At 47.3% G+C, this 25,471-nt stretch overlaps 7 protein-coding genes across 7 annotated transcripts; 4 read left to right on the forward strand and 3 right to left on the reverse strand.

Moving 5' to 3' along the window:
- Positions 1 to 624: 624 nt before the first annotated feature.
- ABOM_012132 (DUF3435 domain-containing protein) lies at positions 625 to 3,251 on the forward strand (the record flags this gene model as incomplete). Its single annotated transcript, XM_022539260.1, has 5 exons — positions 625 to 956; positions 1,010 to 1,271; positions 1,338 to 1,660; positions 1,779 to 2,152; positions 2,203 to 3,251. 5 exons carry the CDS (start codon positions 625 to 627, stop codon positions 3,249 to 3,251), a joined length of 2,340 nt encoding a protein of 779 aa, XP_022383113.1.
- Positions 3,252 to 6,733: 3,482 nt separating this feature from the next.
- On the reverse strand, positions 6,734 to 7,350 carry ABOM_012133 (uncharacterized protein; the record flags this gene model as incomplete). Its single annotated transcript, XM_022539261.1, has 2 exons — positions 6,734 to 6,898; positions 6,952 to 7,350. The coding sequence occupies 2 exons, from the start codon at positions 7,348 to 7,350 to the stop codon at positions 6,734 to 6,736; spliced, it is 564 nt and encodes a 187-aa protein (XP_022383114.1).
- Positions 7,351 to 13,769: 6,419 nt separating this feature from the next.
- On the forward strand, positions 13,770 to 14,667 carry ABOM_012134 (biliverdin-producing heme oxygenase; the record flags this gene model as incomplete). Its single annotated transcript, XM_022539262.1, has 2 exons — positions 13,770 to 13,807; positions 13,869 to 14,667. 2 exons carry the CDS (start codon positions 13,770 to 13,772, stop codon positions 14,665 to 14,667), a joined length of 837 nt encoding a protein of 278 aa, XP_022383115.1.
- A 387-nt stretch (positions 14,668 to 15,054) lies between these two features.
- Positions 15,055 to 15,729, reverse strand: ABOM_012135 (uncharacterized protein; the record flags this gene model as incomplete). The annotated part of the gene is made up of 2 exons (XM_022539263.1): positions 15,055 to 15,319; positions 15,374 to 15,729. 2 exons carry the CDS (start codon positions 15,727 to 15,729, stop codon positions 15,055 to 15,057), a joined length of 621 nt encoding a protein of 206 aa, XP_022383116.1.
- Positions 15,730 to 16,791: 1,062 nt separating this feature from the next.
- Positions 16,792 to 18,123, forward strand: ABOM_012136 (uncharacterized protein; the record flags this gene model as incomplete). The annotated part of the gene is made up of 1 exon (XM_022539264.1): positions 16,792 to 18,123. One exon carries the CDS (start codon positions 16,792 to 16,794, stop codon positions 18,121 to 18,123), a length of 1,332 nt encoding a protein of 443 aa, XP_022383117.1.
- Positions 18,124 to 20,370: 2,247 nt separating this feature from the next.
- ABOM_012137 (uncharacterized protein) lies at positions 20,371 to 21,101 on the forward strand (the record flags this gene model as incomplete). The annotated part of the gene is made up of 2 exons (XM_022539265.1): positions 20,371 to 20,726; positions 20,783 to 21,101. 2 exons carry the CDS (start codon positions 20,371 to 20,373, stop codon positions 21,099 to 21,101), a joined length of 675 nt encoding a protein of 224 aa, XP_022383118.1.
- A 359-nt stretch (positions 21,102 to 21,460) lies between these two features.
- ABOM_012138 (uncharacterized protein) lies at positions 21,461 to 22,402 on the reverse strand (the record flags this gene model as incomplete). The annotated part of the gene is made up of 1 exon (XM_022539266.1): positions 21,461 to 22,402. The coding sequence occupies one exon, from the start codon at positions 22,400 to 22,402 to the stop codon at positions 21,461 to 21,463; it is 942 nt and encodes a 313-aa protein (XP_022383112.1).
- Positions 22,403 to 25,471: the final 3,069 nt, after the last annotated feature.

The raw sequence follows: 25,471 nt of genomic DNA on the forward strand, positions 1-25,471 counted from the left end.
TTAATATTAAATTTTTTAATTAATATATAGTATTATATTATAATTACTACTACTAGAAAGAATTTATCTTTAAAAAAAAAAAAATATTTCTACTACTATAAAATTTCGGTTTACCAAGGGACTGCCGTTTTCGACTACCTTCGCTGCCATTTTCGGCTGTCATTTGGTAACACGTGACCGTTGATTCCCACCACGGATCCGCTCCGTTACTACCACGCACCACGAACACCCCTGGTCAGAGGCTCCACCGCGAGCGATTGTATCTCTTTGTAATTGTTTCAAAGAGACCCACTCTAATGTTGACCATCACATCTCCAGTCATTCCCTTCCAAGGACACCAATATAGGCCTTACAATATCCTATTAATTGTGTTCAAGCCTCGGGAAAGCTACAATGCCTTCAGTACCTCTCGCATGTCTTGCACTTCCTTTGTTTACCCCTAAGATCCTTTTTGCCCATTACTCTGCCATATCATCTATATAGTCTTCCATTGTATATTCTATACGTCCTACTCTGTTCCGGGTCCCTGCTTCATTTCTTGATTGTGCCCAAATTCCGCATTACCTTCCTGGTATACACTGTCGGCGGTGGCCATTGACCGTTCTGTATTAGTACAGGTGAAGAATGAAGCGCCGTTGCTCTCAACGTGGTCAACTTTACAAAGAGAGCAGTCGTGCCAGTGACAGCGTAACGAGTAGTAGTGAATCGGATGATCATTCAGATGCCACTGTCGAAACAGATCTCACCGAGCCTAGCTCTCCTCCACCAGCGAAGAAACAGCGCAGAGCAGACAAACGCTGTTATACCCAGAAAATAGCAGCGGACGATGGTCTAGGGGAACTCTACAATGATCCTCTTGATGATACTGGTGTGGACCTCTCTGGGATCCCCGAGGATTTCGATAAGGCGAAAGGTACCATCCAAGGGCGTGAGCGGGTTGAAGACCGCTGGAAACGGTATAATTCTATTCTTATTCCCTGTTGGTTATACAGATTTAACAGTGTTCAAGGTTCTGTGTCATCAAAGCACAACTAGAGCCCAATGAGTCCAAATGGCAGAAACCCGAGGATGCCCTGCGTCGGTCGTCGAACAATGACAAGTATCGATTCTTGGGGTGGACTCTCAAACTCGACCGAGGAAAGAATGGCCAGAAATTAAAACAGATCCACAAGGCTAGCTCGTTGATGACGGACTGGAAGAATCTTCGTCTTTACTACCAAAGGCTTACAAAGACTCAAATCAACGACCAGGATAGCAAAGAAATATTGGCGGTTAGTTACAAACTTTGTTTTCCTAATCTTTCTGCTAAATAGCCTACTTAACGTTGTGCTTCGCAGGGCATTAGGTATCTGGTTTTCGAGAACGGATTAGATACTCAGCCTGGAAAGAAGACACCGGTTTATATCGAAGATATCGCTCCGTTAAACGAGACAATTCTGTCCACCCAGGAAAAAAAGTTCTACTTGGGCTTGCAACGCATCCAGGTGTGCCTATTCAACTCCCTGGCCCTGTTCACTGTTCACCGGCAGAATGCATTGTTGTCTCTGCAGTTTAAAGACCTGCAGATCTCTCTTCAGAAGGATCCCCATGGTGGGCCCCCGATTCTCAATATCGAACTAACACCCGAGGGGACGAAAAAGTTCCTTGGAATAACGAAATTGTAATAAGACTGTCTTTGCTTTTGCCCCTTCTCTGGCACTGCTAAAACACTTTATCTCTCTAAATCTACCTACTTAGAAAAGTCGAAGTTGATTATACTGACAATTTTGATATAATAGAACGACATTTTGTCTCCTCGAAGTGATCTACGGACCGTCATTAGTGCTGTGTCCGCATACACTATTGTTCGGGATCCTGTTTTATGCCAGAGCATTTCGGAACGGGTTGAGATCGAAGGCTCAGCTGCGTAAGCTTTTTATAAGGAAGCGATGTGAACAACTAGTGATACCCTTCGACCCAGCAAAGGCCGATTGGTATGTCTTTTGTAAGACCGAGTTAGTTGATGGCGTTCCGACTGCTCAATGGGAACAAGCCATGACAAACGCAATGATGTCAAGGCTCCTGGTTATATTTGGGGAAATTCATGGGTGGCTAGGCATGTTTCATGCACATCAATTCCGGTACGGCAGTGGCAAAATAATCAATGAGAGTGGTGAGTGGCTCTATCTGTCCTAAGGTTTTATTGACCTCTGACGTCGTTAGCAGGATGGGTTAGTAAGGAGCAACATATGTTGATCATGAAGCACGCTAGCTCCCGAACCTTTCTCGAACATTATCATCCTCTAAGGGTTGACACGGATATGATCCGGATTATCTGTGGCCTCGACCCAGACGTGGAACTTATGCGGGCTGTCTCACGACAAAGTCGCTGGCGAGACACTCGACGCCCACGGTATCTGACCGACCAGCAGAGAGCACAGATTGAGGATCATCCAGAGTTAGAAGAGGCCCGCTGTAAGCTAAGCAAGGCGCGTGCCCAGTACGAGGATACTCAGAAGCCTGGCCTGCTTCCCTGTATTCAGCGACTAGAAAAAGAGGTGAAGAACACGCGAGTACGGCTGTTGAGAGCCCTGCGGCATAAGGTTCGTGAGAACTTCGATGAAGAGCAAGCATTCCTGGATATTGAAGCGCAGCTGTCCGGCACTGCAGTCGAGGAAGAGGACGAGGATAGATCGCCCTTGGAAGACAACATGCACCCTCTCCAGTTGTATCTGGTACAATGTCTTGTTTCATATCCAATATCGAACTCACTAGAGGATGAGTGGAATCGGCGCGATACAGGTGCCGACGCAGTCGCGCAGTACTGTGGTGTCTTTGAAGGAGGTCCACGGAGGGGCCGTCCCAAGCGTAAGGCTTCCGACTCTGCTGCATCGGATAGTCCCAGCTCTCAGCCCCATAAAGGGCACAGAGCCCAAAACAGCTTCGACCGAGGTGGCGCACCTGATTCTACACGCGATGAGCGATTACGTATGATCAAAGAGCACATTCAGGAGTCGAAACAACCTCGGCATTGCTTTCAATGTTTTGCGGATGAGAAGCAGCCTGATGACATTCGCTTTAAAAAGTTCTATGATGGCGGATGTGTAACAAGACACTTTGACGCCATTCACCTAGACAAAGGATCATTCAAATGTGAGTGGTGTGAGGTTGTCTTGTTGCATCGAATGGCGTTCCAACGCCATGCCCAGGACGTACACCGCGTGCGCAGTCGCTGGCGTTGCCCAGAACCGGCGAATCCATGCGCATCCTGACTGTGGGAAGAACGACCACGCCCCCCTTGACGGGAAAGATAGTAGTACATACTTGTAAGTGGTTTCTAGAAGAGGCAACATGGAGAGCAGTACTATAAAGCCTCCCTCTATACTAGCATCAACCTCTCAAATTTAGTTAAGATAAGTTTCCATACCTTGGCTACCAAGGTAGGAGAATTGTTTGATCCTGACAATAAATACTAGAGAAAAGGAGCTTCGAAGGAATAGGATAGCTAAGATTGGCTGCACTATTCCTCGAATACTGCCCAAGAAAGTACAATCGTATTGTAACAGGAAGTTTATCTTTATTCAATGTTTTGGACTCGATAACACTGCAAATTTAGTAAACAGGAGGTAGTGTGCTTGGAATATAGTCCCTCTTATTTGGCTAAGACACTTCTGGGCAACTGCTAATGACAAATTGTTTCAAACATCCTGGCTATTCGGCTTAGTTTGCTTAATACACCTGACTAATACCCTACTACGGAAATACCTGATTCGTGGCTAATGAAGCAATCAATCTGCCAATCGGTACAAACAATTTCCTGTGTCATCACATGGACAAGCCCACATCATGAAAGTCAAGCCTTTGCTTTGTCCACCCCTGAGATATTATCTACAATCTTATCGCACAAGGTTTTTATTGTCCCAAGTTTCGACAACAGTCTATTACCAGACTCCGCTAGAGTTGGATTAGCATCAGTAACAGAGAGAGAGCCCTCGGGTCCAGGGAATTCAGATCTGATAAGAAAATCTCGAAGAATTCCCTCTACTCCTTCTATAGAATCTATCCAACTGTGTCAGTAGTGTACAAGCTATCTACATGAGGCAAAATGCATACCTAGTTCCTTTTTGAGCCGAATATACTTCTGAACTTGGTAAATCAAGACTTCGACCCTCTTCAGTTCAGGCATAGTTCCGGGTGCGTTGAGTTTGAACGTCGACAGATCTTTTCGCTTTTCCCCTAAATTCTCAGGCTGTCAGTTATGCAGGTGATGAATGAAGACGGATGTCAAAACCACAAATGGCCACTAACCGGAGGCGTTGCACGATCTTAGATATTCAAAGAAACTATTATCGGCAGTCGTTTCTTGATCTTCTATCTCAAGTTCTGGCCCAATCAAAGCCATAAAATATATAGCTAGGGGTAATTTCCATTCGGAATCGAGGTCCTTTATTATTTCCTCAACCGCACTGATGCGACTGATTGATTCCTGGGCTGTTAATCGCTGTAGTTTGCAACTTAACCAGACAACTTGGCGAAGACGTTTTACCTCCGTTGGCCATCCTGGTTTTTCGTTCATCCGCCGCAGAGTCGCTATATCCTTAAATTGAGGTTGTATCTGGCTCACTCTACCATCATTCATGAGTAACGTCGCAGAGATCACTTGACATCTGTCAGCCATTTCCATACAACCCTGCGACAAATATTCTCCAAAATAGTGGCTAGTCTGCGTTCGGAGCTCCGACAGACGCCTCAGGTCACTACCGGGCGGATGGTTATCAAATAATTCGAATTCTTGGATAAGGTCTAAATCTCGAGCAAACGTGCCGCCAGGGAACAGCGTTGTATCTACAACGTACAGGTTGATCTCTTCTAGGTTTGGTCTGCAGTTGCTGCTCAGATGAAGATAGTTAATGTACTGAAGCGCAAAGAGAAGTGAACTTGTCCATGATATGAAATTATCTTCCAGATCTTCCTTTGGCCACCATCTAAGGTGCTTGTTGAGCGTTTGCGCTACAATTCTTCTCTTCGTGTCATTCAAGCCATGGAAAATATCTTCGAGAGATGAAGTATTCCCTCTCTTTGATGATTCTGAGCGCACCCATGTTTCTTTTGTCTCTCCGTCAGAGTATGGGGATGCAATGCGGAATAAAAAGGTTGGAATGTTGTTCAGCGCCTTCAGCATTCTTGAGGCGTTCGTTGGGGGACAGAAGGGTAAGACTCCTCGCCCATCATGTACATCATGCAAATGGGCGGCATTCATCGCCTCGGTCAAATTGTCCACATCCATTGTATAAGGTTTTGGTTATCGCCACTTTCCATGTCAGTGGGCGGTCAATCTCAGATATATAATGGTAGAGCTAAAAAGCTAGTAGTACCGCAGTCGTCACTCATACCCCGCACTTAACTCTTAGAAGTCATCCATATATAATCTGACTAGTAAACTACCCGTTTCCTCTTTTGGTTACTTGCAGGAAGGCAGCAGAATTGCCCGGTCCGTGTGGCCAGTGACGCCTACCATATTAGCCTACCCAGATAACAATATACGAGTTGCTTGAGATTATGTGAAAGATTATTTCTGCACAATGGTCACAAACAACTGCATTCATATGGGCACTATTACAGGTTTACGACTTATGTGGTAAGGGGAAGTGTTCATTTTTGTGCTCTAACCTCCGGTGTTCTTATGGGTGACTTATTTTGCTGCTCTATAGTAAGCGAACAACTAAACCTTGATCCTGGTCACTGTTGCTGTCCTATAGGTAGAAAAGGATTACAAGGCTCTCTGTTTGGCATTACCCTAGATGCTTACGGCTATACATTTGTCGACAAAGGAACTGAGGTCGCTTAGAAATGGACATCCTCTGGACGGAAGCCGCGTTCATGAAAGTCTAAGAGGCTGAGGATGGCCAATAGGAAGAGAAAATCTTTTCTGCCAAAATATACAACAGCGCTGGGAGACGGTCCAGAGAGCCATTTCGTAAAACACAAGCCCAAGGTAGGTTGAAGCAGCTTGCGAACCAACCTACATTCCATAGTCTTGCCACTGACAAGGTGACTGCATCGTCAGGTTGTGCCTGGACCAGAGAGAATCTCCAACGGAGGAAAGTGTGAGGTAGTCATCCGGTAAATTATACTGGTTATAGTACCCATTTGTATTTTACGATACATACAGGAGGAACTATTCTCCGAATGAGTATCCCAAACTTGCTTAGTGTTGTTTTACTATAGGTCTGTTGAGACCATCAAAGAGTGACAATGGAGACACCAGTTTCCGGACACCGTGTATTATCTAGACTGTTGTTATTTTCTTTTGATTACAAGACTTTATGTTAATAGATAAACTCCATGTTTATTCCGTCCATTAACCACATGCCTAGGCAACATTTCTTGCGGTACAATCAAAGCGTTGGTTCCTAATTTATACCCGCCAACGCTTGACCTCATTCAGGCTGGTTAGGCACGAGTTAACAACTTCTCAAATGGCTGAAGCTGATAGTTCCAGTAAGTGCGTACGATAGCGACTCCGCTCTAGTCTTCATTATTTGGCAGTCTCAAAACAGCTGGCTGTGACTCTGATGTCTTTTGATCCTGAGTGGTTGGTAAATTTTTGGGCTGAGTAAAATCATGGGCCAGTAATCCCATGGTTCCGCGACCCCCAGCATTTGATTGTAGGCCTAGAAGTTTTCGCACGACTCGTAAGGTTGCTTTGATATCTCTTGATCTTTCTTCATTATTTAACTCCCGGCCCATACTCTCACCGATTCTTGCTAAGACCTGGTAGTTGAAATAGAGATGTTGTAGGATAGTAAGATATACCAATCTTAACGTCGCCGTTTTTATGGATGTAAATATTCTCTTCTCGGATATCACCGTGACTGATATCAAGAGTATCGTGGATGTATCTCAGGCCTTGGAATATCTGTTTTGTAGTCAGCCAGAACTTTCCACTAGAGGTAGGGTTAACTATTGTACCTGGTAGCAGATCGTAGCCACTTCAACTTCTCCAAGTTGAAATGCTGGTCGTAAAGTCTGGATCTCTTTTAGTGAAATGCCCTCCCACTCCGCATAAAAAAGGAATAGCGATTGCTCCGTTACAAACACTTCCTTGAGGTTAAATAAGTGCCTGTGTGAGGTTTCTCTGAGGCGGTCTAATGGTATATCATGTTGACTTCTATTAACCCTAGTCACAAAAGAGACAGGCATATCTTCAGTGAACTCGATGGCGTCAACACCACCCCAAGCAGGCTCTAGGCCAACGAAGAGGCGGTCCATTGTGAACGGGTTACCATGTTTGACAAACCCTAGCGGTCCTATAAAGCCAGTCGGCGTCTCAGGGAGGGCGGCGCGATCATTAGCCTCGGGTAAAGACATCTGGATTGGTGATCCCAAGACTCTTGTTGAAACCATATTTTTCAGTGATACAGACAGTTATCTTGATCTTAACAGAGCTTATATCAGCGGATTGATATATGCTGGTTATACAAACCCTTCTTCATTGTTTTAGAATAGTTGGTAGTACGTACCTTTTATTCAGCACCAAACAAATATCTGTTAAGCTAGGACTGAGTATCTGGTTTTATGTAGCTTATAAGCATTGGCTAATAAGAACAGGACACAGCTGTATCACTGAGATGGAATAGGATGTTCTATTTATTACGCGTATAATCCAACGAAGCTTTTAAAAACCGCTTGATTCCAATAAAGAGCGACTGGCCTTACACCAAGACCAAAAAAAATTACAAGATCGATTTGTACGTAATCATCTGAATACATTGGTTTAGTTACTATACATCAAACATAAGCATAATACTTTTAAGCTGCTATGAGCATGCCGCTAAGCCTAAGTAGCTAAGCTCTGATTTTTTTTTGTACTATCCCTAGTATAGTACAGTAGTGCAATAGACCCTTGCTAGTTGTCCAGATATCTTATCAAACAGGCATTTTTATTCGTTTCCTTAACTATAGCGATACCCTGCTACGCGCGACATTCTGAAATAGAATAAGTATTAAGTGGAGATGGTCCTCTTGTACATAACCATTACCGGGGTCAGATAGGTTTACACCACCTAATAGGACTTAGCCGTTCTGGCTAAGAACTTACAACTGTATGGACTTTGACGCTCGACTTTTGATGAGTCTGGATACGAAACGAGATGCAGAATGCCGTTTTTGGAACCAGCCTGTTCGGTTCTCAATGCCATATTAGGAACTCCGATATAATCCTTGCCTAATTTATTAGAGCCCATACTCAGCCTGACTATGCCTCCAAACTTTATCTTGCCATGATACATCAGCCTCTAGGGCTTATTATTGCGAAGATATGTGTACTGTAAAAGGACATTGCAGGTCGCAAATCTGCTGCTCAAAGAGTCGAGGAGAGCACTTGGTCCTGCTAGAATATATAACTTCCTTGTATGTGTGCTCAAAGACCACCAGTTAGCCCCTAGGCTTGACTCAACCTCGCCCCTATTTGCTCACTGAGTTGGTCTGACCACACCCTGAGTAGCTCAGATAGATCACGGAGCGGAGGGCTGAGTAGTCTGAGCCAGTCTCGATGAATTGTATATTAAGGAACCTCCCTCGCTACACCTTCCTCTTGCATGACTCTGCGATACGACACAAAGATACCTTGATATAACTTAAGCATTTCATCTGCAGTCGTGCGCCCTTCATAGGAAGCCACCTAATAGGTTAACAGTTAGCGCAGCTCTGAGTTCCGAGCAGAGCCTTTGTAAAGTAGACATGTATATGCGATACGACGTGACCTCAAGACATTGACCAGTAAATCAAGATCAAAGCCGTGAGGTGCTCGGTAGTCTTTCTATAAACCGCTCGCAGGTCATGACACCACGAACAATACATAAGAGCATATGTACTTGCCATATATTATTATAAACCATCACTCAATTATCAATTCATACTACATTGGTGAGATAATGAACGTTTAATCAGAGTCAAACATGGGGTATATACATTTTCCAGTAGATATATAAGAGGACATCTAGGTCTCCTCGCTAATAGGGTGTTGTTCTGTACGAAAACATCGTAATACAGAGACATTTGATACACTAGAAACAAACCAGATACACTGCGTTGCACCGCCACATTACTGGATTCTGAAATGGTAGATTCCATAAGCAATGTGCATGTCTACCATGATTGGCGAGTTAGAGAAAGCCGAGCATAATCCGCCATGGTACCTAAAATGCCGGGCAATGACTGTTATGGTGCAACTTTTTGACGACCCCTACAACATCAGAAACCGTAGTCTTAACCCGACTTCTCATCCAACTATAGTTCGAATGACCGAAACCCGGGCAATGGTTTAAGTAGCGTTCAGTTTTACATGGGGCAAGCAACCGCTAACTTGACCGGCTTTTATAACGACTGAGAAGTATACTTCTGAAATCAGTTAAGCTGTCCTACTGTATATCAACTATTGAAAAATGGCCAGTTCCCCCCCTATCATTTCCTCGACTACAGAGCGTCACGCATTCGCCCATTTGGTCAACATTGATCTGATGGCACGAAGGCTTAACAATTTACTGTATTCCAGTGGCAATGTTGCTCATCACGAGAAGCTTTTCTATTCTATATCGACAAGACAAAAAATATATTTAATCCAGGCCGACGTTACTCATACTCGGTATCTGCCAAATAAATCATGGGCGCTTCACAGTCTAGTTCCTCTGACCAGCACAACAAGTGGTCCCATTCAATATGGGGGTGTTGCTCTCCCACGAGAATATGTACATACCAGTCGGATCTCATACCCTCTACCTAGACCTCTACTGACAAGTGCCAAAATAAGGTCTCTTAGGGTGTTGTTGCCCCTGCTTCCTGTACGGCAAAACCCAGTCCCGCCTCGATGACCCAGCTCTGCAGGAGCATACTTATCTCAACAGTGATGTACTTCCCCGAGGTCTTTCTCTATCCTGTTCGTATCGCAATATTAGCATGAGCGCTCATATGTATTTCTTCTAGTGCTGTCTTTACACCCTAACCCAGAGCTGTGGCCTCCACTGTCTAATTCTCGCACGCAAACGAACTAGTTTGCGCCAACGTTACCACCTTAGTGGAGGAGTATGTGGTGATTGCCTACAGGCCTGGTGCTGCTCGTGTTGTGTATTGATTCAACACGAGAAGGAAGTCCAAGAGCAATGTACAAATCTTGCGTATCAGCAACCTCCTACAATGAGCTACCCCCAGCCACAGTAGCCTATGTAGTCATTATTGTTTACTCTTTCAATTTCATTTTTATACACTCTTTAATGCCAGCCCTATTACATCAAGCAAAGCAATTGGTCACATGCCACATACGTCACTAACCACGTGCACAGAGTCCACCTGCAGCAAATACTAGCCGCATGACACGATCGGCTACAAAAGACCGTTCCGCTCCCGTTTCATCACATTTCGGGCCAGCTGCCGTTTTACAATGGATTGACCGTGGCTAAGTAGGGCTCAAGGGCGGATAATGCTGAGACGGGTGGGAGGTGAGAGGGGTCGAATAGGTATGTAAGTAAGCAGTCTCGTAGATAAAATATGACACTGTATACCTCGACGGTCTAGCACTTGGTTTTCTTTTGCCACTTGATTGACTGTCCTACAGCATAGTAAACACCGAATATCATTGTCCCTAAGCTTGCCGACGCAACTTGCAAGGGCAATGTTTTGTAGTAGAAGTACAAAGGATATAGGGTATAGTACCACTTGAACCAAAGAAGTACTGCATAGCACGGGCCAACCAGATTAAAGTATGCTTGACTCTCGATCGCCGGCTGCTCGGCATGTGATGGATTCGAGTAAAATAACAATGAATCATAACGATAATGCAGCTCAGGGAGGTCATGGATGCCTGATGAGACTTAAGGGTTGGTCGTAATATTAAATGGAATGGTAGATCACTGGGGTGGTTAAAAATGGTCTCGAATTTACCCTGGGTGGTCATTCATGCTCAGCAACATCACGTGAGGGTTAACTTGACCAAGGAGACATGCTCACAATCCAGTTGTCCAGTGAGAGAGCCACAAAATACTAGGAGTATGAGTGCTTTTACTGCCCAGTAAGGAGATAACCAAATGAATGGAAATGTGCCGATCACCAACGAAAAGTACATGATACACATAGCAGGGCAAAATGGTAGACCTACCAAAGGCCACTCGCCGGCATGCTTAACCGCTCGTCCTATGCCCACAGGGAACTCAAAAGGTATTAATATCTAGCCAAATGCCTTCTGACGGCTCTATCAGGCCGATCACTGGAACTTGTCTCTGGCATGCTTTAGTATAGTCATTTCGTTCCCGGTATTACCTACTAGCGCAAGCACAAATCAAGAATATAGCTAATCGGTATGTACTTGCTGGTACACAAGAAGCCTTTCATTGTTTAAATGAGCTTTGTATGGTAACGGCTTGTCGACCCAGTTTCCCCGTGCACGATGCAATACCTCAGCAAAATTCACATACTCCTTACCGCCGCTATGGGCTTATCCGCTTTCTCGCAGGCGACTATACCTGAGCCGACTGGGTGCACCCCAGCAACGTATAACTGCTACCGCAATAACACTTGGGTCGTGGAGGTCTGCAACGGAGAGGGAAACTGGCAGATTGCAGCAGAGTGTGGGCCCGACCAAACGTGTGTGAAGGAGGCAGGAAGCGGCTACTGTGTATGATTGAGAATCTTGCAAGACCTGGAGGAGCGGGATTCGTTGGAACTGCATGTATGTAGTCATACTGCGTTCATATGGTACAGTGATTCTCGAAATCGGTCTGACCTTCAAACACATGACAGTTGTTTCTTAGCCCCACTGCCAAGAAATTAGTTTAAGAGCTATAATTCTCTAATTGCCGATAATGAGGGCAGCCGTAACTTCCCTATTAAAAATAGGTACATCCGCCCTCACTAGATAAATATAAATTTCAAGCCAAGGTCTTGGCAGTGGATCTAGAAAACAATTGTTATATGTGAGAAAATCAGAGCGATTTCAGGATCAACTGTACATATAAATCTCATATTTCTTCTATAGACACTAGCACTGTGAATGTGGAGATTGATTAGCTTCAATAGACTTGTATTGCCTTACAGAAACACCAGACATAGTCATAAGAGTCGAAATTCAACTTTAATAACTTTAATACGCAGCTCATGATCGTGTATAGTAGAGTAGAGTTGAATGCCGTCAAATCACTCTTTTGCCCAGGATTTTGCCCGGGCTTAGTGGAGCAGCCAAATTGGACGCATGCTGCTATTGTAGTACTCCAATGATTATCTATATTATGCCATATAAACATGCCCAGGTTCACTTGGCTGGTCCTTTGAATAGCGTATGTCGCTGGTATGCCCGTTGATCAACTTGAATAGGTTTTCAAGCTGGCTCAACAACTTGGCGAAGATTGATACTCTTTTGCTGGCCTTTGGTCGGACTAGATACTACTTCCTGATAGCCATTAGAGTGCAATATTGATCGACAGGATACGCCCAATGATTGTTGACGGGGTGGTGGATGACGTCGCTCCGTGAAGATAAACATATCCAGGTGGAGAAGGCAGGCAGGCGCCCATTTCTTTTATCGATTCAGTCGCTTCCCCGGGTTGAACGTCTGTTGGGGTGAACGGGTGGTTATCACGGCCAATCCGAGAAGCCCGATCATAGATCATGGCCGAATCACCGTTTTCACCACCCCAGCAAGTTTATCATTGGCCAGGGTATGCGCTGGCCCTTAGATCAATGATGATCCAAGCGATTCCTTAACAGACAACCGGCAAAGTGTGAGCTCAGGTAACCCAGTCATGCCCTTTATAGAATACCAAGTAGTGCGACAACAGAACCAAACCAACTGGACAGAACGAGGCAAAGCGACTGGCTAAGAGTAACGCGGCAAGCCTTCCTGGGCGAGACATACGAGAGCCTATCAAACGTGTTTTTCACACTTGAGTTTCGCGCGAACTGGATATAGGGGCTTGGCTTGAAGGATACTGGACATCGGAAACAAGCTGGTCTTGTATGCCTTTCCTTGCCTTCCTTAAGTAGGAATGCATCGGACGTCATCGCCAGAGCTCACAATCCCATCACCTAATACCTGCCTCGTTGTACGCTCAGCATGTACGAGTCATCTCATCTCCAATTGAACACCCTTGCCGGCCAGACGGTTGTTTAAGCCGGCAGGGGAAGCGGGCTAAATGTTGAGTATGGGGCATCGTTCATCTTCACGTCTAAACACTCAACAGGAAGTAATTAATTACCCTACAATTAATTGAGCATCGTGCGTGTGGAAAAAGCTTGGCAAGCATCTAGGTGTCATAATTCCATTTATTTTTGCCCAGGTGGTCCCCTTACAGTTTTTGCCCGGAGACTCGATCCACCATCACGTCATCACCGACCCAACCATTTAACTACTCATCATCTTCACCCTGTCCTATTCACCTGGACTCGCTCACCTACAGATGCCCATCCGGGCAATTACCATGCTGCCTCGCCCAACCCATCGCGACATTCGAGTTTCATGGCTCTCGGTGATCATACTTTCAGGTCTTAGACATGGAGTTCGATGGCAGCTGGGGTCCTTAACCCAGTCTTATTTTGCCCGCGACTCCTATCTAGCCCAAGAGCATTACACGACTGTCATGTCGGTCAGGGACGCACAATGGTGGGTTCCGTGGTCAATTGGTCTTTAGCGACAAGAGCCTCGACTACAGCCAAATATGCACATAGCTCGGCTGTGGAAGCTATCCACTATAAGTACCAGCCGCAGTTTTTTGAATTCCTTTTCAAGGACATCGACGATTGCAATGGCTAGCATCACTGAAAGTATTAGAGAAGCGATTCGGTGAGTGTGCGAGGACTATTGGAATGTATACAATATCGATGAACTATAATGACAATCATAGAGTACCGCATAGTGCGGTAAACCGGATGAACTCCGACCACATCCGTGGCTGCTTGATCGGCGAGAGGAGGTCCCGGCCCCTCTACGCATTGGGGTTCTCGTGTTATACAGAGATGTACCTTGGCTTCGAAGCAGCGTGGACGGCGCTCACGAACGCCGAATACGGGCCGGGCACCATCGGAGGCCCCCGCCATATGGATGATCCTGGATACAGCGCGAGAATAGCAACACTGTGCACGCTCCTCCGCGTGGAAGGACTCCCTCGAACCGCGAGACTCAAGGCAGACATCAAACGGCTGCGCTCGGATCCGGTGACTGCCCGTCTTGTTGCGGACCGGCCGCATGGCAAAACATACGAGGACATCCGCCGTCGTATCATGAACGCACCACACAAGCTGCTCGCGTATGCCTGGGTCCTTTATTCAGCCCTGTTCAATGGCGGCCACTTCATCCGTCGCCAGCTTCTCAAAGCGGGCCCCGGATTTTGGGGGCTATCCGACGATGAGGACATCACATCTTTCCCCGAGCCGTTATCCTTCTGGTCTGTCAGTGATGACTCTACCTTTCGCGACCAGTTCAAGTCCCGAGCCAATGAAGCTGGCAGTCTTTTGACGGCCGAGGAAAGACAGGATGTGGTGGAGGAATCGGTGTCGATCCTCTGTCGCTGTAAAGAAATGACAGATGATCTGGTGGAACGCACCGCCGGCTGGCTAGTTTCCGGATCTGATGTGGCAGACTGCCGGGATGTAACCCGTCTTGACACCGCTGATTCACACACGACTATTGCCAACCAGGTTTGACGGATCGAAGGCCGGGGAGGGAGACTCATTCGTTGCGTCATCCGTATTAAGTGAACCTAGTACACTAGAACACAACTTGGTAGAAGAACGAATAAGAGTTGACGTGCACGAGTTTAAACAGTACGAGTATAGATCGATCGTACATATGGTTCACACCTAGTCGACCCTCATGGAGAGGTTCCTTGGCTGGGAGTGATTTATGCAACCATGAATGAATGGTTTCTTTGTTGATTATCTAGGCTGTGTATCTCCACTAGTCAATGTGAGCCACGTAAGGCCACCAGGCTGGAATCCTTTGCCGATATATAAAATTGGCCGTACCTCTACAATATGGATGCTATACAGGTAGGCCTTGCCATGGGTCGGGTTTGGTTCCAACTCACGGCGCTAGCCCTTCTCTAATGATGGAGCTGGCCCATGTCGCTCATCAGCCGGCGGTGGGAGATCTAAGCAGGGAGCAGGTATAGGGGCCTCTTTCAGGGTCGCCAGTTTTATCAGCTTGTAGATCATCACTAGCGCGCCCGACGTAGTCAATGTGACACCCGTCACAATAGTTGTGGCAAGGGCCATAACTGACCAGTCTCCTCCTCGCGCGGTGTATATATTGACCATCGTTGTCAGCAACCCCGCGGCAGCATTCATGGCAGCGGGCCTGGCTCCAGTTAGCTGCCAAGCTGATCACCCCACACCCGATCCGATGCCTTACATAAAAATCCGGCTGACGAGCCAAATATAATTATATCTCATCTCCCATCCCAGCCATATGAATAGTAGCACGCCAGCGGCAAAAGAAAGACAGGAAATCACCAGGAGTGGCGGGTTTTGGATCGTTCCCAGGATAGCCTCGCCCGCTCTATTACCTTCAAGAGTTGCCTTAACCTCGTCTGACTTCTCTAAGGAGGTAAATGTCCCAGGAACCACGAGGTAGCCTGCCAGAAGGACCCAATGCGCGGCACTGGCAGCGACGTTATAAACCCACCACATATTATCTACCTCCACCAGCATCTCCAGATAGCGTTCGTTGAGCTCGCCCAGGTCACAAGACTGTTGCCGATGTGCCATGGCTGTTGCTTGATGGAATGGTTCGTTGTTTGGCTGTGACCTAGAAGTTACTGTCGCACACGTTGTGCTATGTATAAACCTAAACGCTTTTCCCATCTAGGGAGTGCCACGTTATTATGATTGTTGTTTTAATCCGTTTTGCAGACGCTTCAGAGGCAAGTGAACTAAGAAACTGAATTTATACTGGGAACGTACTAATAGCCCCCCAGCTTGATTGTTAACGTTCCTCTTCTCAAACCTCCTTGAGGCCAAGCTGCCATTAAGTTAAAAATATGCGGTCCTCACTGGTAACTTATGGTTCTCTTACAGGTATTTGGGGGAGGGTGAAGCAGCTACTATTCGTCGCTCCGGTTGGCCAGATTTGCCTCAGGAAGTCAGGCCCTCTCGGTTGCGGAACTACATAGTTCCGTATTGTCGGAAACCAACCTGTGGAATCGAGCTACCGTCAGCAGATCAGGCTTGGCGTGTTAAGTTTAGATGGGTTTTCAGGGGCGCTAAACCCAACCAGTCAAAAAAGGCTGGTGAAGACAGATACAACACAATGGGTATGTCTGTGTTCACTACTTTGTAGATGGCGGTTAATCGGCGTTACCATGCTAACACCGAGGAATCTCGATATTATGATCCCCCTAATATTATCGTTCCGCTAACATTCTGCCAGTCGCAACATTCACAGCTATATCGTTATTGTAGCCAATATATTATCTGGTGTAACCCGTTATTTGCAGCCTAATTGCTACCCTACCATCAATAAATCATATCACAAAGATATGCTTCAGCAATAGGAACCAAGCCACATTCCCTGATCCTAGAATCTTATGTTATGCCCGTGTGTCGTATTTCAAGTCACAATCAGTCTGACGTGATGACCAGACGGAAAGTCCAGGTAGAAGGAACTGGGTAAAACAAGCTGGGCAACGGCGTACTCCGGGGAGTGTGATGGATCTCAGGAGGCGCAGGGCGTGGGACAGGGCTATGCAGGTTTCTATATAAACCCTATAATCCACCTCGACTGTTGGCTCACAGCCCATACCCAGCTTCTATCGCAGCAACACAACCATCATGGCGGACCACAACATACCCCTTCAGCCACTTCTGAGATGGATAGCACTCGTACTGCGTCGAGACGAGGGATCCTGCGGATTGCAGCCCTTCCCGGACGAAGAAGCCGTGCGCCTGTTGCATGAACAGTTCAAACCCGAAATTAATCGATTGAAGAGAGCCGGTGAGCATCCAGAGAAGGCCAATATCTCCCCTAGAGGAAGCCTTACTGCGGAATGCCTTACCCCGTCGAGCTTCCTGTTTCAAGAAGAGTTTTGTGAGGTGAATCGGACGGTGGTCGGTTTTTTGGCCTTGAAATGGCTATCGGAGAACAACCATGGCGTCTTTACGAGAAACCAATCCGAAAACAGGCTTTCCCGGGTCACCTTTACAAGGTTGCGCAACATGGTGCGTGAGTCGTTAAAAGGTGCGGATGACATACTGGCTGTCATCGTGCTACTTGTCCTGAGCGACATGGGCAAAGATCCCGAATTGAAGAATGAGATGAAGGACCGCGATCTAGAAAACGCGAATCACGATCATGTCCTACACCGGGCAGTTGACTCGGGACTGTTTTCCGAGCCGTTACGACTACTGTCTCAGGCGGCCGGGGATGTGATCTTAGGCATCCAGCTGGGCGCGGTACTGAATATTCCACAGTTGGTACAGGGAGAGTCCGTCCCCGGAAGCTTGCTAGGAATTTTCCAGTGGCCAGAGCGGGCTTTCAGGCTGAAGTGTCTTGAGGTCATATTCGATGTCAGCGGGGCCAGTGGCCATGTGGGTGCTGAAGGCGCTATTTGCATGACACAACCGGTCTGTCAATCGCTTTTGGACACTCTCCCTTTGCTCAAAGATGTTGTGGATGGCGCAAGTTCTGTCAAAGCGGCATACAACGGGGTTCTGCAACATCGAGCTGAGATACTAGCAGCTGCCGGCGTTCGACACCTCTCAGTGGACAACGCCAACGATCGGGTGCTGCTCCGCCTTTGCGCAATGGGCAGGGTCACCGACCAGAAATCGGCTCAACTATTCGAACAGGCGTTTAATAAGCTTTCCGACGGCATAAAGCAGCAACTAACTAGTGGATTAAACGTTGATGGCGATGGCGACGGAGACGGAGTGGCGGTCATTCTATATTACATGCCAGCGATGTTTGCGCAAGCGCAGAGGCTCACCCGTAGCCAGCCAGATAGCAAGCGAGGGCAAATGCTTCAGAAGCTCATGCACGCCATGGCTGAAGAATATGCGGCCAATACCAGCAGCTCAGGTAAAATTATAGAGAAAGATATGTCTTACCTGAAGGGGAGGATGCAGCAATGGGCCCAAGAAGCCGACAGTGTTAACTGGCGATAAACATACATTAGAGCTGTGCTAGAATACGTTTTCGCTCGTTTGCCTTTACGTGAATCAATTTGACGAATTATATCATCATCGGAAAGCTTTACATTTACAGCGCCTCTAGTCCGTCCTGATATTATTCTTTCTGCCCTACTTGTAAATGTAGATTGTAGTGCAATTCCAACTTGGCTAACTTTCATTGACCATCTATGCTTAAAGATGCTCCTTAAAGTCGGCAGAAGCGTAGTGTACCGTGAAGTATACTTAATCTAGCGTGCCCATTCCTGGGTGATTTCATCCCCCACAATTATCCTCTAGTCAAGCCCTTTTGCTGTCCCCAAACTCAGCACAAAATTTGCTATTGGAAAAGATGTCATGGACCGTCGTGGCTGATGGAGCTGGATAACATCCGTCCTGCCAACGTTAGGGATTGTATACCTCGTACAATAGATACCCAAGTTGCAGCACCTACCAATCTCGATAGTGTTGCCAGCCACCGTCCCATGTCTGACGAATTGAAAGTATGGATGTGGCCATTGGTTTTACTTTGAATAACCACTAGGATATCGGATTCACACTCAAGTGCATATTCGGCCGCCTTTTTAAAAACGCTGCGCCGACGTCTGGCTCGTTGTTGAGTCTTTGCTCGAGCGCTGTCTGACCGACGTTTCCTTGCCCAGTGAGACTTTTGAACCATGGCTAGAAAATGCGCAGATAAAGCTGGCATAGACAGACGAGCGGTTCCTAGCGTTATATAGATAGTTTCTTTCCGAACTACGGGGATTAGCAGCGTTCTATACCAATCATATACCCTTGGCCAAAGAGTTGGTACTAGAAATTCCTGGATAGATGCCCAGGGAAGTACCGGTTTGGTCGGGCTATCCTTAATGGCCCATACAAAGCCCAACCAATTCTGGACACATTACCTATGTACATACGACATATTGGCCATGGGATTTGCACATACGGTGTCACATGTTGAAGTAAGACTTGCCCAGCCGTACTGTACCCACCTGCGCGCAGGGTATCTTCCATCCTACCTGGGGAGCGTTTCTTCTCTCGAAGAATATACTTCCCAGCCACGCCTGTCGCTCGCATTTCCATGATGCTACCTGGACAGATCTTGATATTGTCCGGGATGCTCCAGTCGGTTATACGATCAGGATGCTTTCGCTGGCAGTAGACGTCAAAGTAGACTTGTCATTGCCGTCTCTTCGTCGCTGGCTAACGATCCCTTATAGCAGAATCCACATGCAGACTCTGATGAGGCCAAATTTCAACAATCAAAGGCTAGAAGTCGCGGTGTAAGGTGTCATTGAGACCATTCTTACGAAGGACTAAGTGTCAACCCAGTTCATTAGGTCTCTCAGCGAGAAATTCTAGACCATAGCCTTTTTGGACAACGACGAGATCATCTCTATAATCGAAAAAGTCAAGCATGCCGGTTTTATCGAACACTTCGGGCTCGAGATGGCGCATGACCCCCGAGGTAACCTTAGAAAGAAGGATGCAATACCGGTCGGTCGACCTAAATGTCAGAACCGAGCATTAGCAGAGGGTGCCTTGCTTAACTGATCTGAAGGCGCAATGCAAGATCCCCTGCCAGACACCGCCTGCTGCTGGGACGTCAGACAGCAATCTCGATGCCCTGGACCTCTGGAAACAAACGTTCGCGACCGGTCTAGAAACAATGGAGCTAGGAAACTGGATCGAATTTGGGGATGTGACGTCTCCAGACATTTCTTCACTGTCGAGTACGGAGCCCCCAGCCCCACTTCGGGGTTTTTCGCTTCATCAAACGAGAGGCAGTGGTCCGGACACCGCTGTATGTACAAGCCCACGTGCAACAGGGGACGCCGTCAGCATCGCCGCATGTCGTACAAATGTTCATGACTTCTCCGCTTGCATCACTCCTCTCCACAGTGACACTTCACCACCAATTAGCGTTCAGAGCGCGCAAATACCTTCGGCTAGGCTTACACGGCGTACAAGACCGGCCGATGGGAGCCGTGACACCTCTCACAAGCGCAGTCGAATCGGAAAAGCCCGACCTGCAGACACCACTGAGCGGATAACTTATACTCTGCTGAAAAATTGTCGCTTCCGGGGTAACGAATTGCTTGGTGACCACAGGATTTGGAAAGTTCTCGATGCGGCCGCTGTCCTGCTGACCCATGACCTGACCGACATTTGGGGATCTCGTCCAAACGACTGGCAGAGAAATCAATCGCAACATTCCCATGCACGTGGAATCCCCACGCGATGGAAAGGCATAAGAGCAGCGGCCGAGTATTTTACCCAGCTCGATTCCGACAGGTCCATGACCCGATTGCCAAATGCGCCGCGCAGACACTGCTCTATCTGAACTACACAGATATGTGCCACCAGCCCGAGAAGTACTGCTTGTGGCCCGGTAGAGGGAATGGGCTCTGTGAAACACTGGTGCTGGATTCCATTATCCAGGAGGTCTACGGAGGTGCCGGTGATAGGCAGGAGCAGAAACGTCGCCGCGATACGTTTCATGATCAGGTCCGATGCGGCAGATGGTGTTGGAAATTACCGTGCGCTCTCGGCGTTGGCCTGTTGCTAGGTTGTGGAAATGATCTATTCAGAAAGATGTGATGCTCTCCGCAACCGGATACATTTAATTCCCAGCTAATGACCCCGTTTGTAGGAGAAACAGCAGCTTCACCAATATTGAGATTGACGCTCTGGCTACATATGCCGTTTACTCGCGGCCAGGCACTGTGCGATTGTTTCGCGCCTTGGACATGCTCACAAGATGGCTGATCCTTGGGGGGCTGTCAGAATACATTATATATGTCACGGAGAGCTCTGGGCCTGGTTTCCTGGAAGAATTTGACACATCTCGCGCCAGACGGGAGGACGAGGCGGCACTAGCGGAGCGACACTCAGAAACCGTCTGGGAAGCAGTTGACTCGGATGCGGCAGCAATGGAGATGATGCCTGATGTTCTTGATAGTGAAGGCTAGGGCTGTGAGCCATGGAGTGCTGGCCACTGAGTCCGTGTATCGATTCTGGCTATTCTATGGCTGGAGAGTACATGACCACAAACAAGTGTTAGTTAGATAGACATCGTTCGACAATCGCAGAAGTGTGGAAGTGGTAATTGAATGAAGCTCTTGGGTTTTTCTAGGATGTCCCAGTGGGAAACCAATTAACCTTCCTCGTGATGTGTTCAAGAAATCGCCCGTTTGTCACTGCACCGTTATCTTTACTGTCCTTGTTATGATGGTTATAAGTGAGATTGTCTTTCTCACCGACAGAAGGCTATTGGCGAATGGGTTACAGCTGCGCTTTGTTTTTCTTTTTATTAGAAATCCATTTATATTCATTGCGAGTCTGTCTGATCTAAGAGGCTGCATGGTGATTGTGGATACCCTAGGTATTCATACGTCCATGGCGTGTCTCCCCGAGAAAGCCTGTCGCAACCGGAGTTTGCCGGGGAAGAGAACAGGGATGGCTCATCAGGATGATACATAATCTCTGGCATCACTATCGTGTGCTGGTGTAGGGCTGCGATTGGAGAAAGGCTGCTGAGTTCGGTGGTATCAGATTGAGGCCAGGGTTCGGCGGCGCACCCAGGTAGAGAAGGCATGGTGGGCACAGAGGACCTCGTGCAGACGCAGCCCACAGACTCGAAGAAAGGAATGGGGATTTCGGATCTAGCCAGTTGTTCTTCAGCTTGATCAAAGTTCATCCCGGTGTTGACAAGATCTGACGGGAGCGCTTGTTCGAGACTATGAGGCAGCTCACGTGGATTCCGTTTGATTTCGGGGATTGCTGTGTTTAAATCGGAAGACTGTGTCTCACCAGTCCACACACAGTCTGCCTCCTGCGGGCCTGTCGTATTGTTAGGCCGATTACTCGAGGCACTGCTCCTATGCCCCGTCCTCGGTCGGAACCTGTATTGAGGGTGGGCTTTTATGTGGTTTTGCTTCTCGAGACTTGCCAAGGCTCTGTATTTGTCTTTGACATTCTCAGCCTCCATGTTCCAGCTCTGACCAACCACCATGGATACCAACTCGTAGCTGTTTTGCTCTAGCCACCACAGGGCCAGCTCAGTGTAAGTGGCCCGGTAGAGCAGGAAGGCGTTCATGGGCCGTTTAACCCTGCCGTGCTTATTCTTGGCTTCTTTGTGGCGGACGGGAATGGGCCTACGAACCCACTTTTCCATGTCTTTCACTTCGATCCAGGGCAAATCGAGGGCCAGTTCGCTCAAAGGGCACGGCAGCGTCATATGGCTGTTGCGTTTATCCTTGGAGCCGCGCATCCTTTTCCCCACCAGCCCCGGGGGTTGCCTAGGTATAGCCATTTCTCTGCTTCAATGATCAAAGGCAGACACGACGTAGTAGGTCGCTGTTGAATGAAATGTAGCCAGACACAGATCGCACTCTGTGCACAGGGAAAGTATGAGGACAGCAACGCCTGTAATGAGGTATTGGGCACACCGGAGGCGAGCTCCAAACAAAGAAACTGCCGTGTAACCAAGTTTTAAAGGTATTTCCTTTGTTATCCAAGTCGGATCTACGGTCGGATACAATCCCTGCCAGCTTTCTTTAGATGCTGATCCTAGGCAACTGTACGGAGGTATCCCCGGCCATCTTGATCTTCACCAGATCCCCAGCATACCATCACATTTTGGGATTTGAACTAAGCGATTCAGCATGAATAGTCACCCCATCCTGAATTTCCACTCCTCGTATAACAGAGGCAGGCATGCCCAGCCTGGTGACGCCTGCTAATCAAGGGAGATCCGAACGTGAAAGAGTTCTCAGGCAATACCCCGGTCAAGTTTACAAGTGGGCACTATCATTCAACGATCAGCACAGTCCAATAATACCTTTAGATAACCGGCTGGCGGACCCATGCACAGGTATCGCAAACCATACTAGGCCGGCCAATCAAGGAAATAGGCCTACGGGCTGCTTTACTGTACTATTTGCCATAGTCAATCACCCATCAGAATCTTCTTTCGCTCTTATGCCCAGTACTGTGGCATCCTATCAGGTTAAACATGCCCGGAATTCGGTCACGGAAGGCCAACGTACTCGGACCATGGCCATATCACTAACCGCCGCCTGGACCAACCCTGAGTTGATTGTCGCCGTCTACCTTTCCTCTAAGGGCATTGGGTACAAGGCTGTCGCAAGGCTTCTGTGCCAGCGCAGGTACCGGCGCACAAGACATGCCATCACAACAAAGCTAACATCCGTCACCGGTAGCTATCCCACGAGAAGACTCACACCTCGTATTTGGAACCTAGCTGAGATAGACAGATGGATTGACAACCTGTCTCTCTCGCACAGCCAAGTGAACCCACTGAACCGGTTCAACGAAGAGGATGCTTTCATTGTCGATTATGTAGGTTGGTCAGGTTTACAGTCGATCTCGAAATCGCTTTGATCTTCTCACATATAACAATTGTCTTCTAGCCCTACTGTCAAGACTCTGGCTTGAAATTTGTATTTACCCAGTGAGGGCGGGTGTAACTGTTTTTTAACAGGAAAGTTACGGCTGCCCTCATTTATAGGCAATTGGGGAATTATAGCTCTTAAACTAAGTTTTTGGCAGTGGGGCTAGGAAACAACTGTCATGTGGTAGAAGGTCAGGGTGATTTCGAGACCGACTGTAACTAACATCCCAGTAGCTGCAGTCCACCGGGCTTCTACTTCAGCGACTGCCGTGTATTGACCTTTATCCTTGTACTGGGACATATCTCTGTTAACAGCATAATGGGCCCTCAAACAACACTAGCTATATGTCATACATAGGCGACTCATGTTAACCAACTTGGTGGTCTTTCTGACCATACTTCAAAAGAAAGAGCCCAAATATAACTACTCTATATGTATAAGAATGATAGCACAACCTTTAGCCTCCTCGGATTATGCGGTACATCTCAGTGGGACTAAGTCGCCTCGTCTAAGGGTTGTTTGTAAAACCAGTGTGCAAGTTTGGGACCATTGATGCTTCTTTTCTCCCACAGAGCAGCTTCCGCACATGCTAGAAACTGCTTGTTCGGGCTGTCACAGCGTACTGCATCATATGATCGAATCGTTACTTCGAATTGGCGCATCGTAGCGTCCTATGATTCTGTAGTGCGCGAGTAAACAGAAACCGACTGAACTTCATCAAGCAATTATCCTTTGAATCATCATGTTATATGATCACTAGTTTCAATTGAGGGAGATAGGTACCTGAGGGTTGCAGTGGAATAGATGATCATGGTAGTGCGAGGGTGGGAAGGCCTGCTTTAAGGCCAGCGCCGTGTGTACCCTTATCACCGCCACGCGCCGTTTTCTATTTCGCTCCATCTGCCCGGTAGGCAAATGAGTCTCATAGTCTCAAGACATCTCATAGTCATGGGGCTTTTGACACGCACGCAACTCATCCCGCGTCCAGTAGAAGTGAAACCATACCCGTGGGCGCAGAGCTATGCTAGAATTGAGATTGACATTCTCCACAACGAGGAGCGAGATAAAGACAAGATAACTACTCTATCTGTGATTTCGGAATGCATCACACAGATCAGTCGCCGGTCAGAACCACAGGCAAATGCGGCTGTTCCAGCTCGGCAAAAGTACGGGAGAGTACACTGCCGGGTGAAGACTGCTTCGCTGGATGTCGCTCTGGATGACTTGAAACAATATCTGATCGCGACGAGGGATTGCTTACGGAATTCTCCTGCATTGGCGTTTAGAGTCACGATGCCGTTCAAGTGTCGCCGTGACAGAGATTCTCCTGCACTGTTGGCCATGCGATGGCGGGAAGGACCAAGAAATAAGCTGTGCCTGAACCCAGTGGCCATTGAGATCCCGAGCATGGGTAGCTACAACACTCTTCTTGATCTATATGAGGAAGACATTGACGAGAATTCCATGTTGGGTGAAAAGTATGTTGAGCTCATGGGCGATTGTGAGGGCATCCGATAGAGTTTGGTTTCCATCTGTTTGCAAGGCAGAGGTACAGTATAACTAGCAGCGGCTTCGTCAGTTTTTGAGTTGTTTTCATACTGGATAGATGGAATCGATATCTACTAGAAACGCTAAGCGGGTTATCTACGGCAGTTAGGGCTCCTTTACTGGCCATGTCGATCGTGACAACAACGGTATGAGAGAGAGAGAGACATATATACACTAAAATTCAAACCCGGCGCCAGGGTCTTCACTCGTCAAATTCTCCATTACTCACAGAGCTAGTCCATAGAGGGTTAAGTTAGACATTTTAGTTCTTGAAAAAAGAGAGTTAATTGGTAAGAAGAATATAATCTAGCCATAGATTGACTAGTGCCCAAATTCAAAGAGAATCAACATTAGGGTCAACATTAGGGTCAACATTA

Source organism: Aspergillus bombycis (genome assembly GCF_001792695.1).
Source record: "Aspergillus bombycis strain NRRL26010 chromosome Unknown contig00211, whole genome shotgun sequence".
NCBI lineage: Eukaryota > Fungi > Ascomycota > Eurotiomycetes > Eurotiales > Aspergillaceae > Aspergillus > Aspergillus bombycis.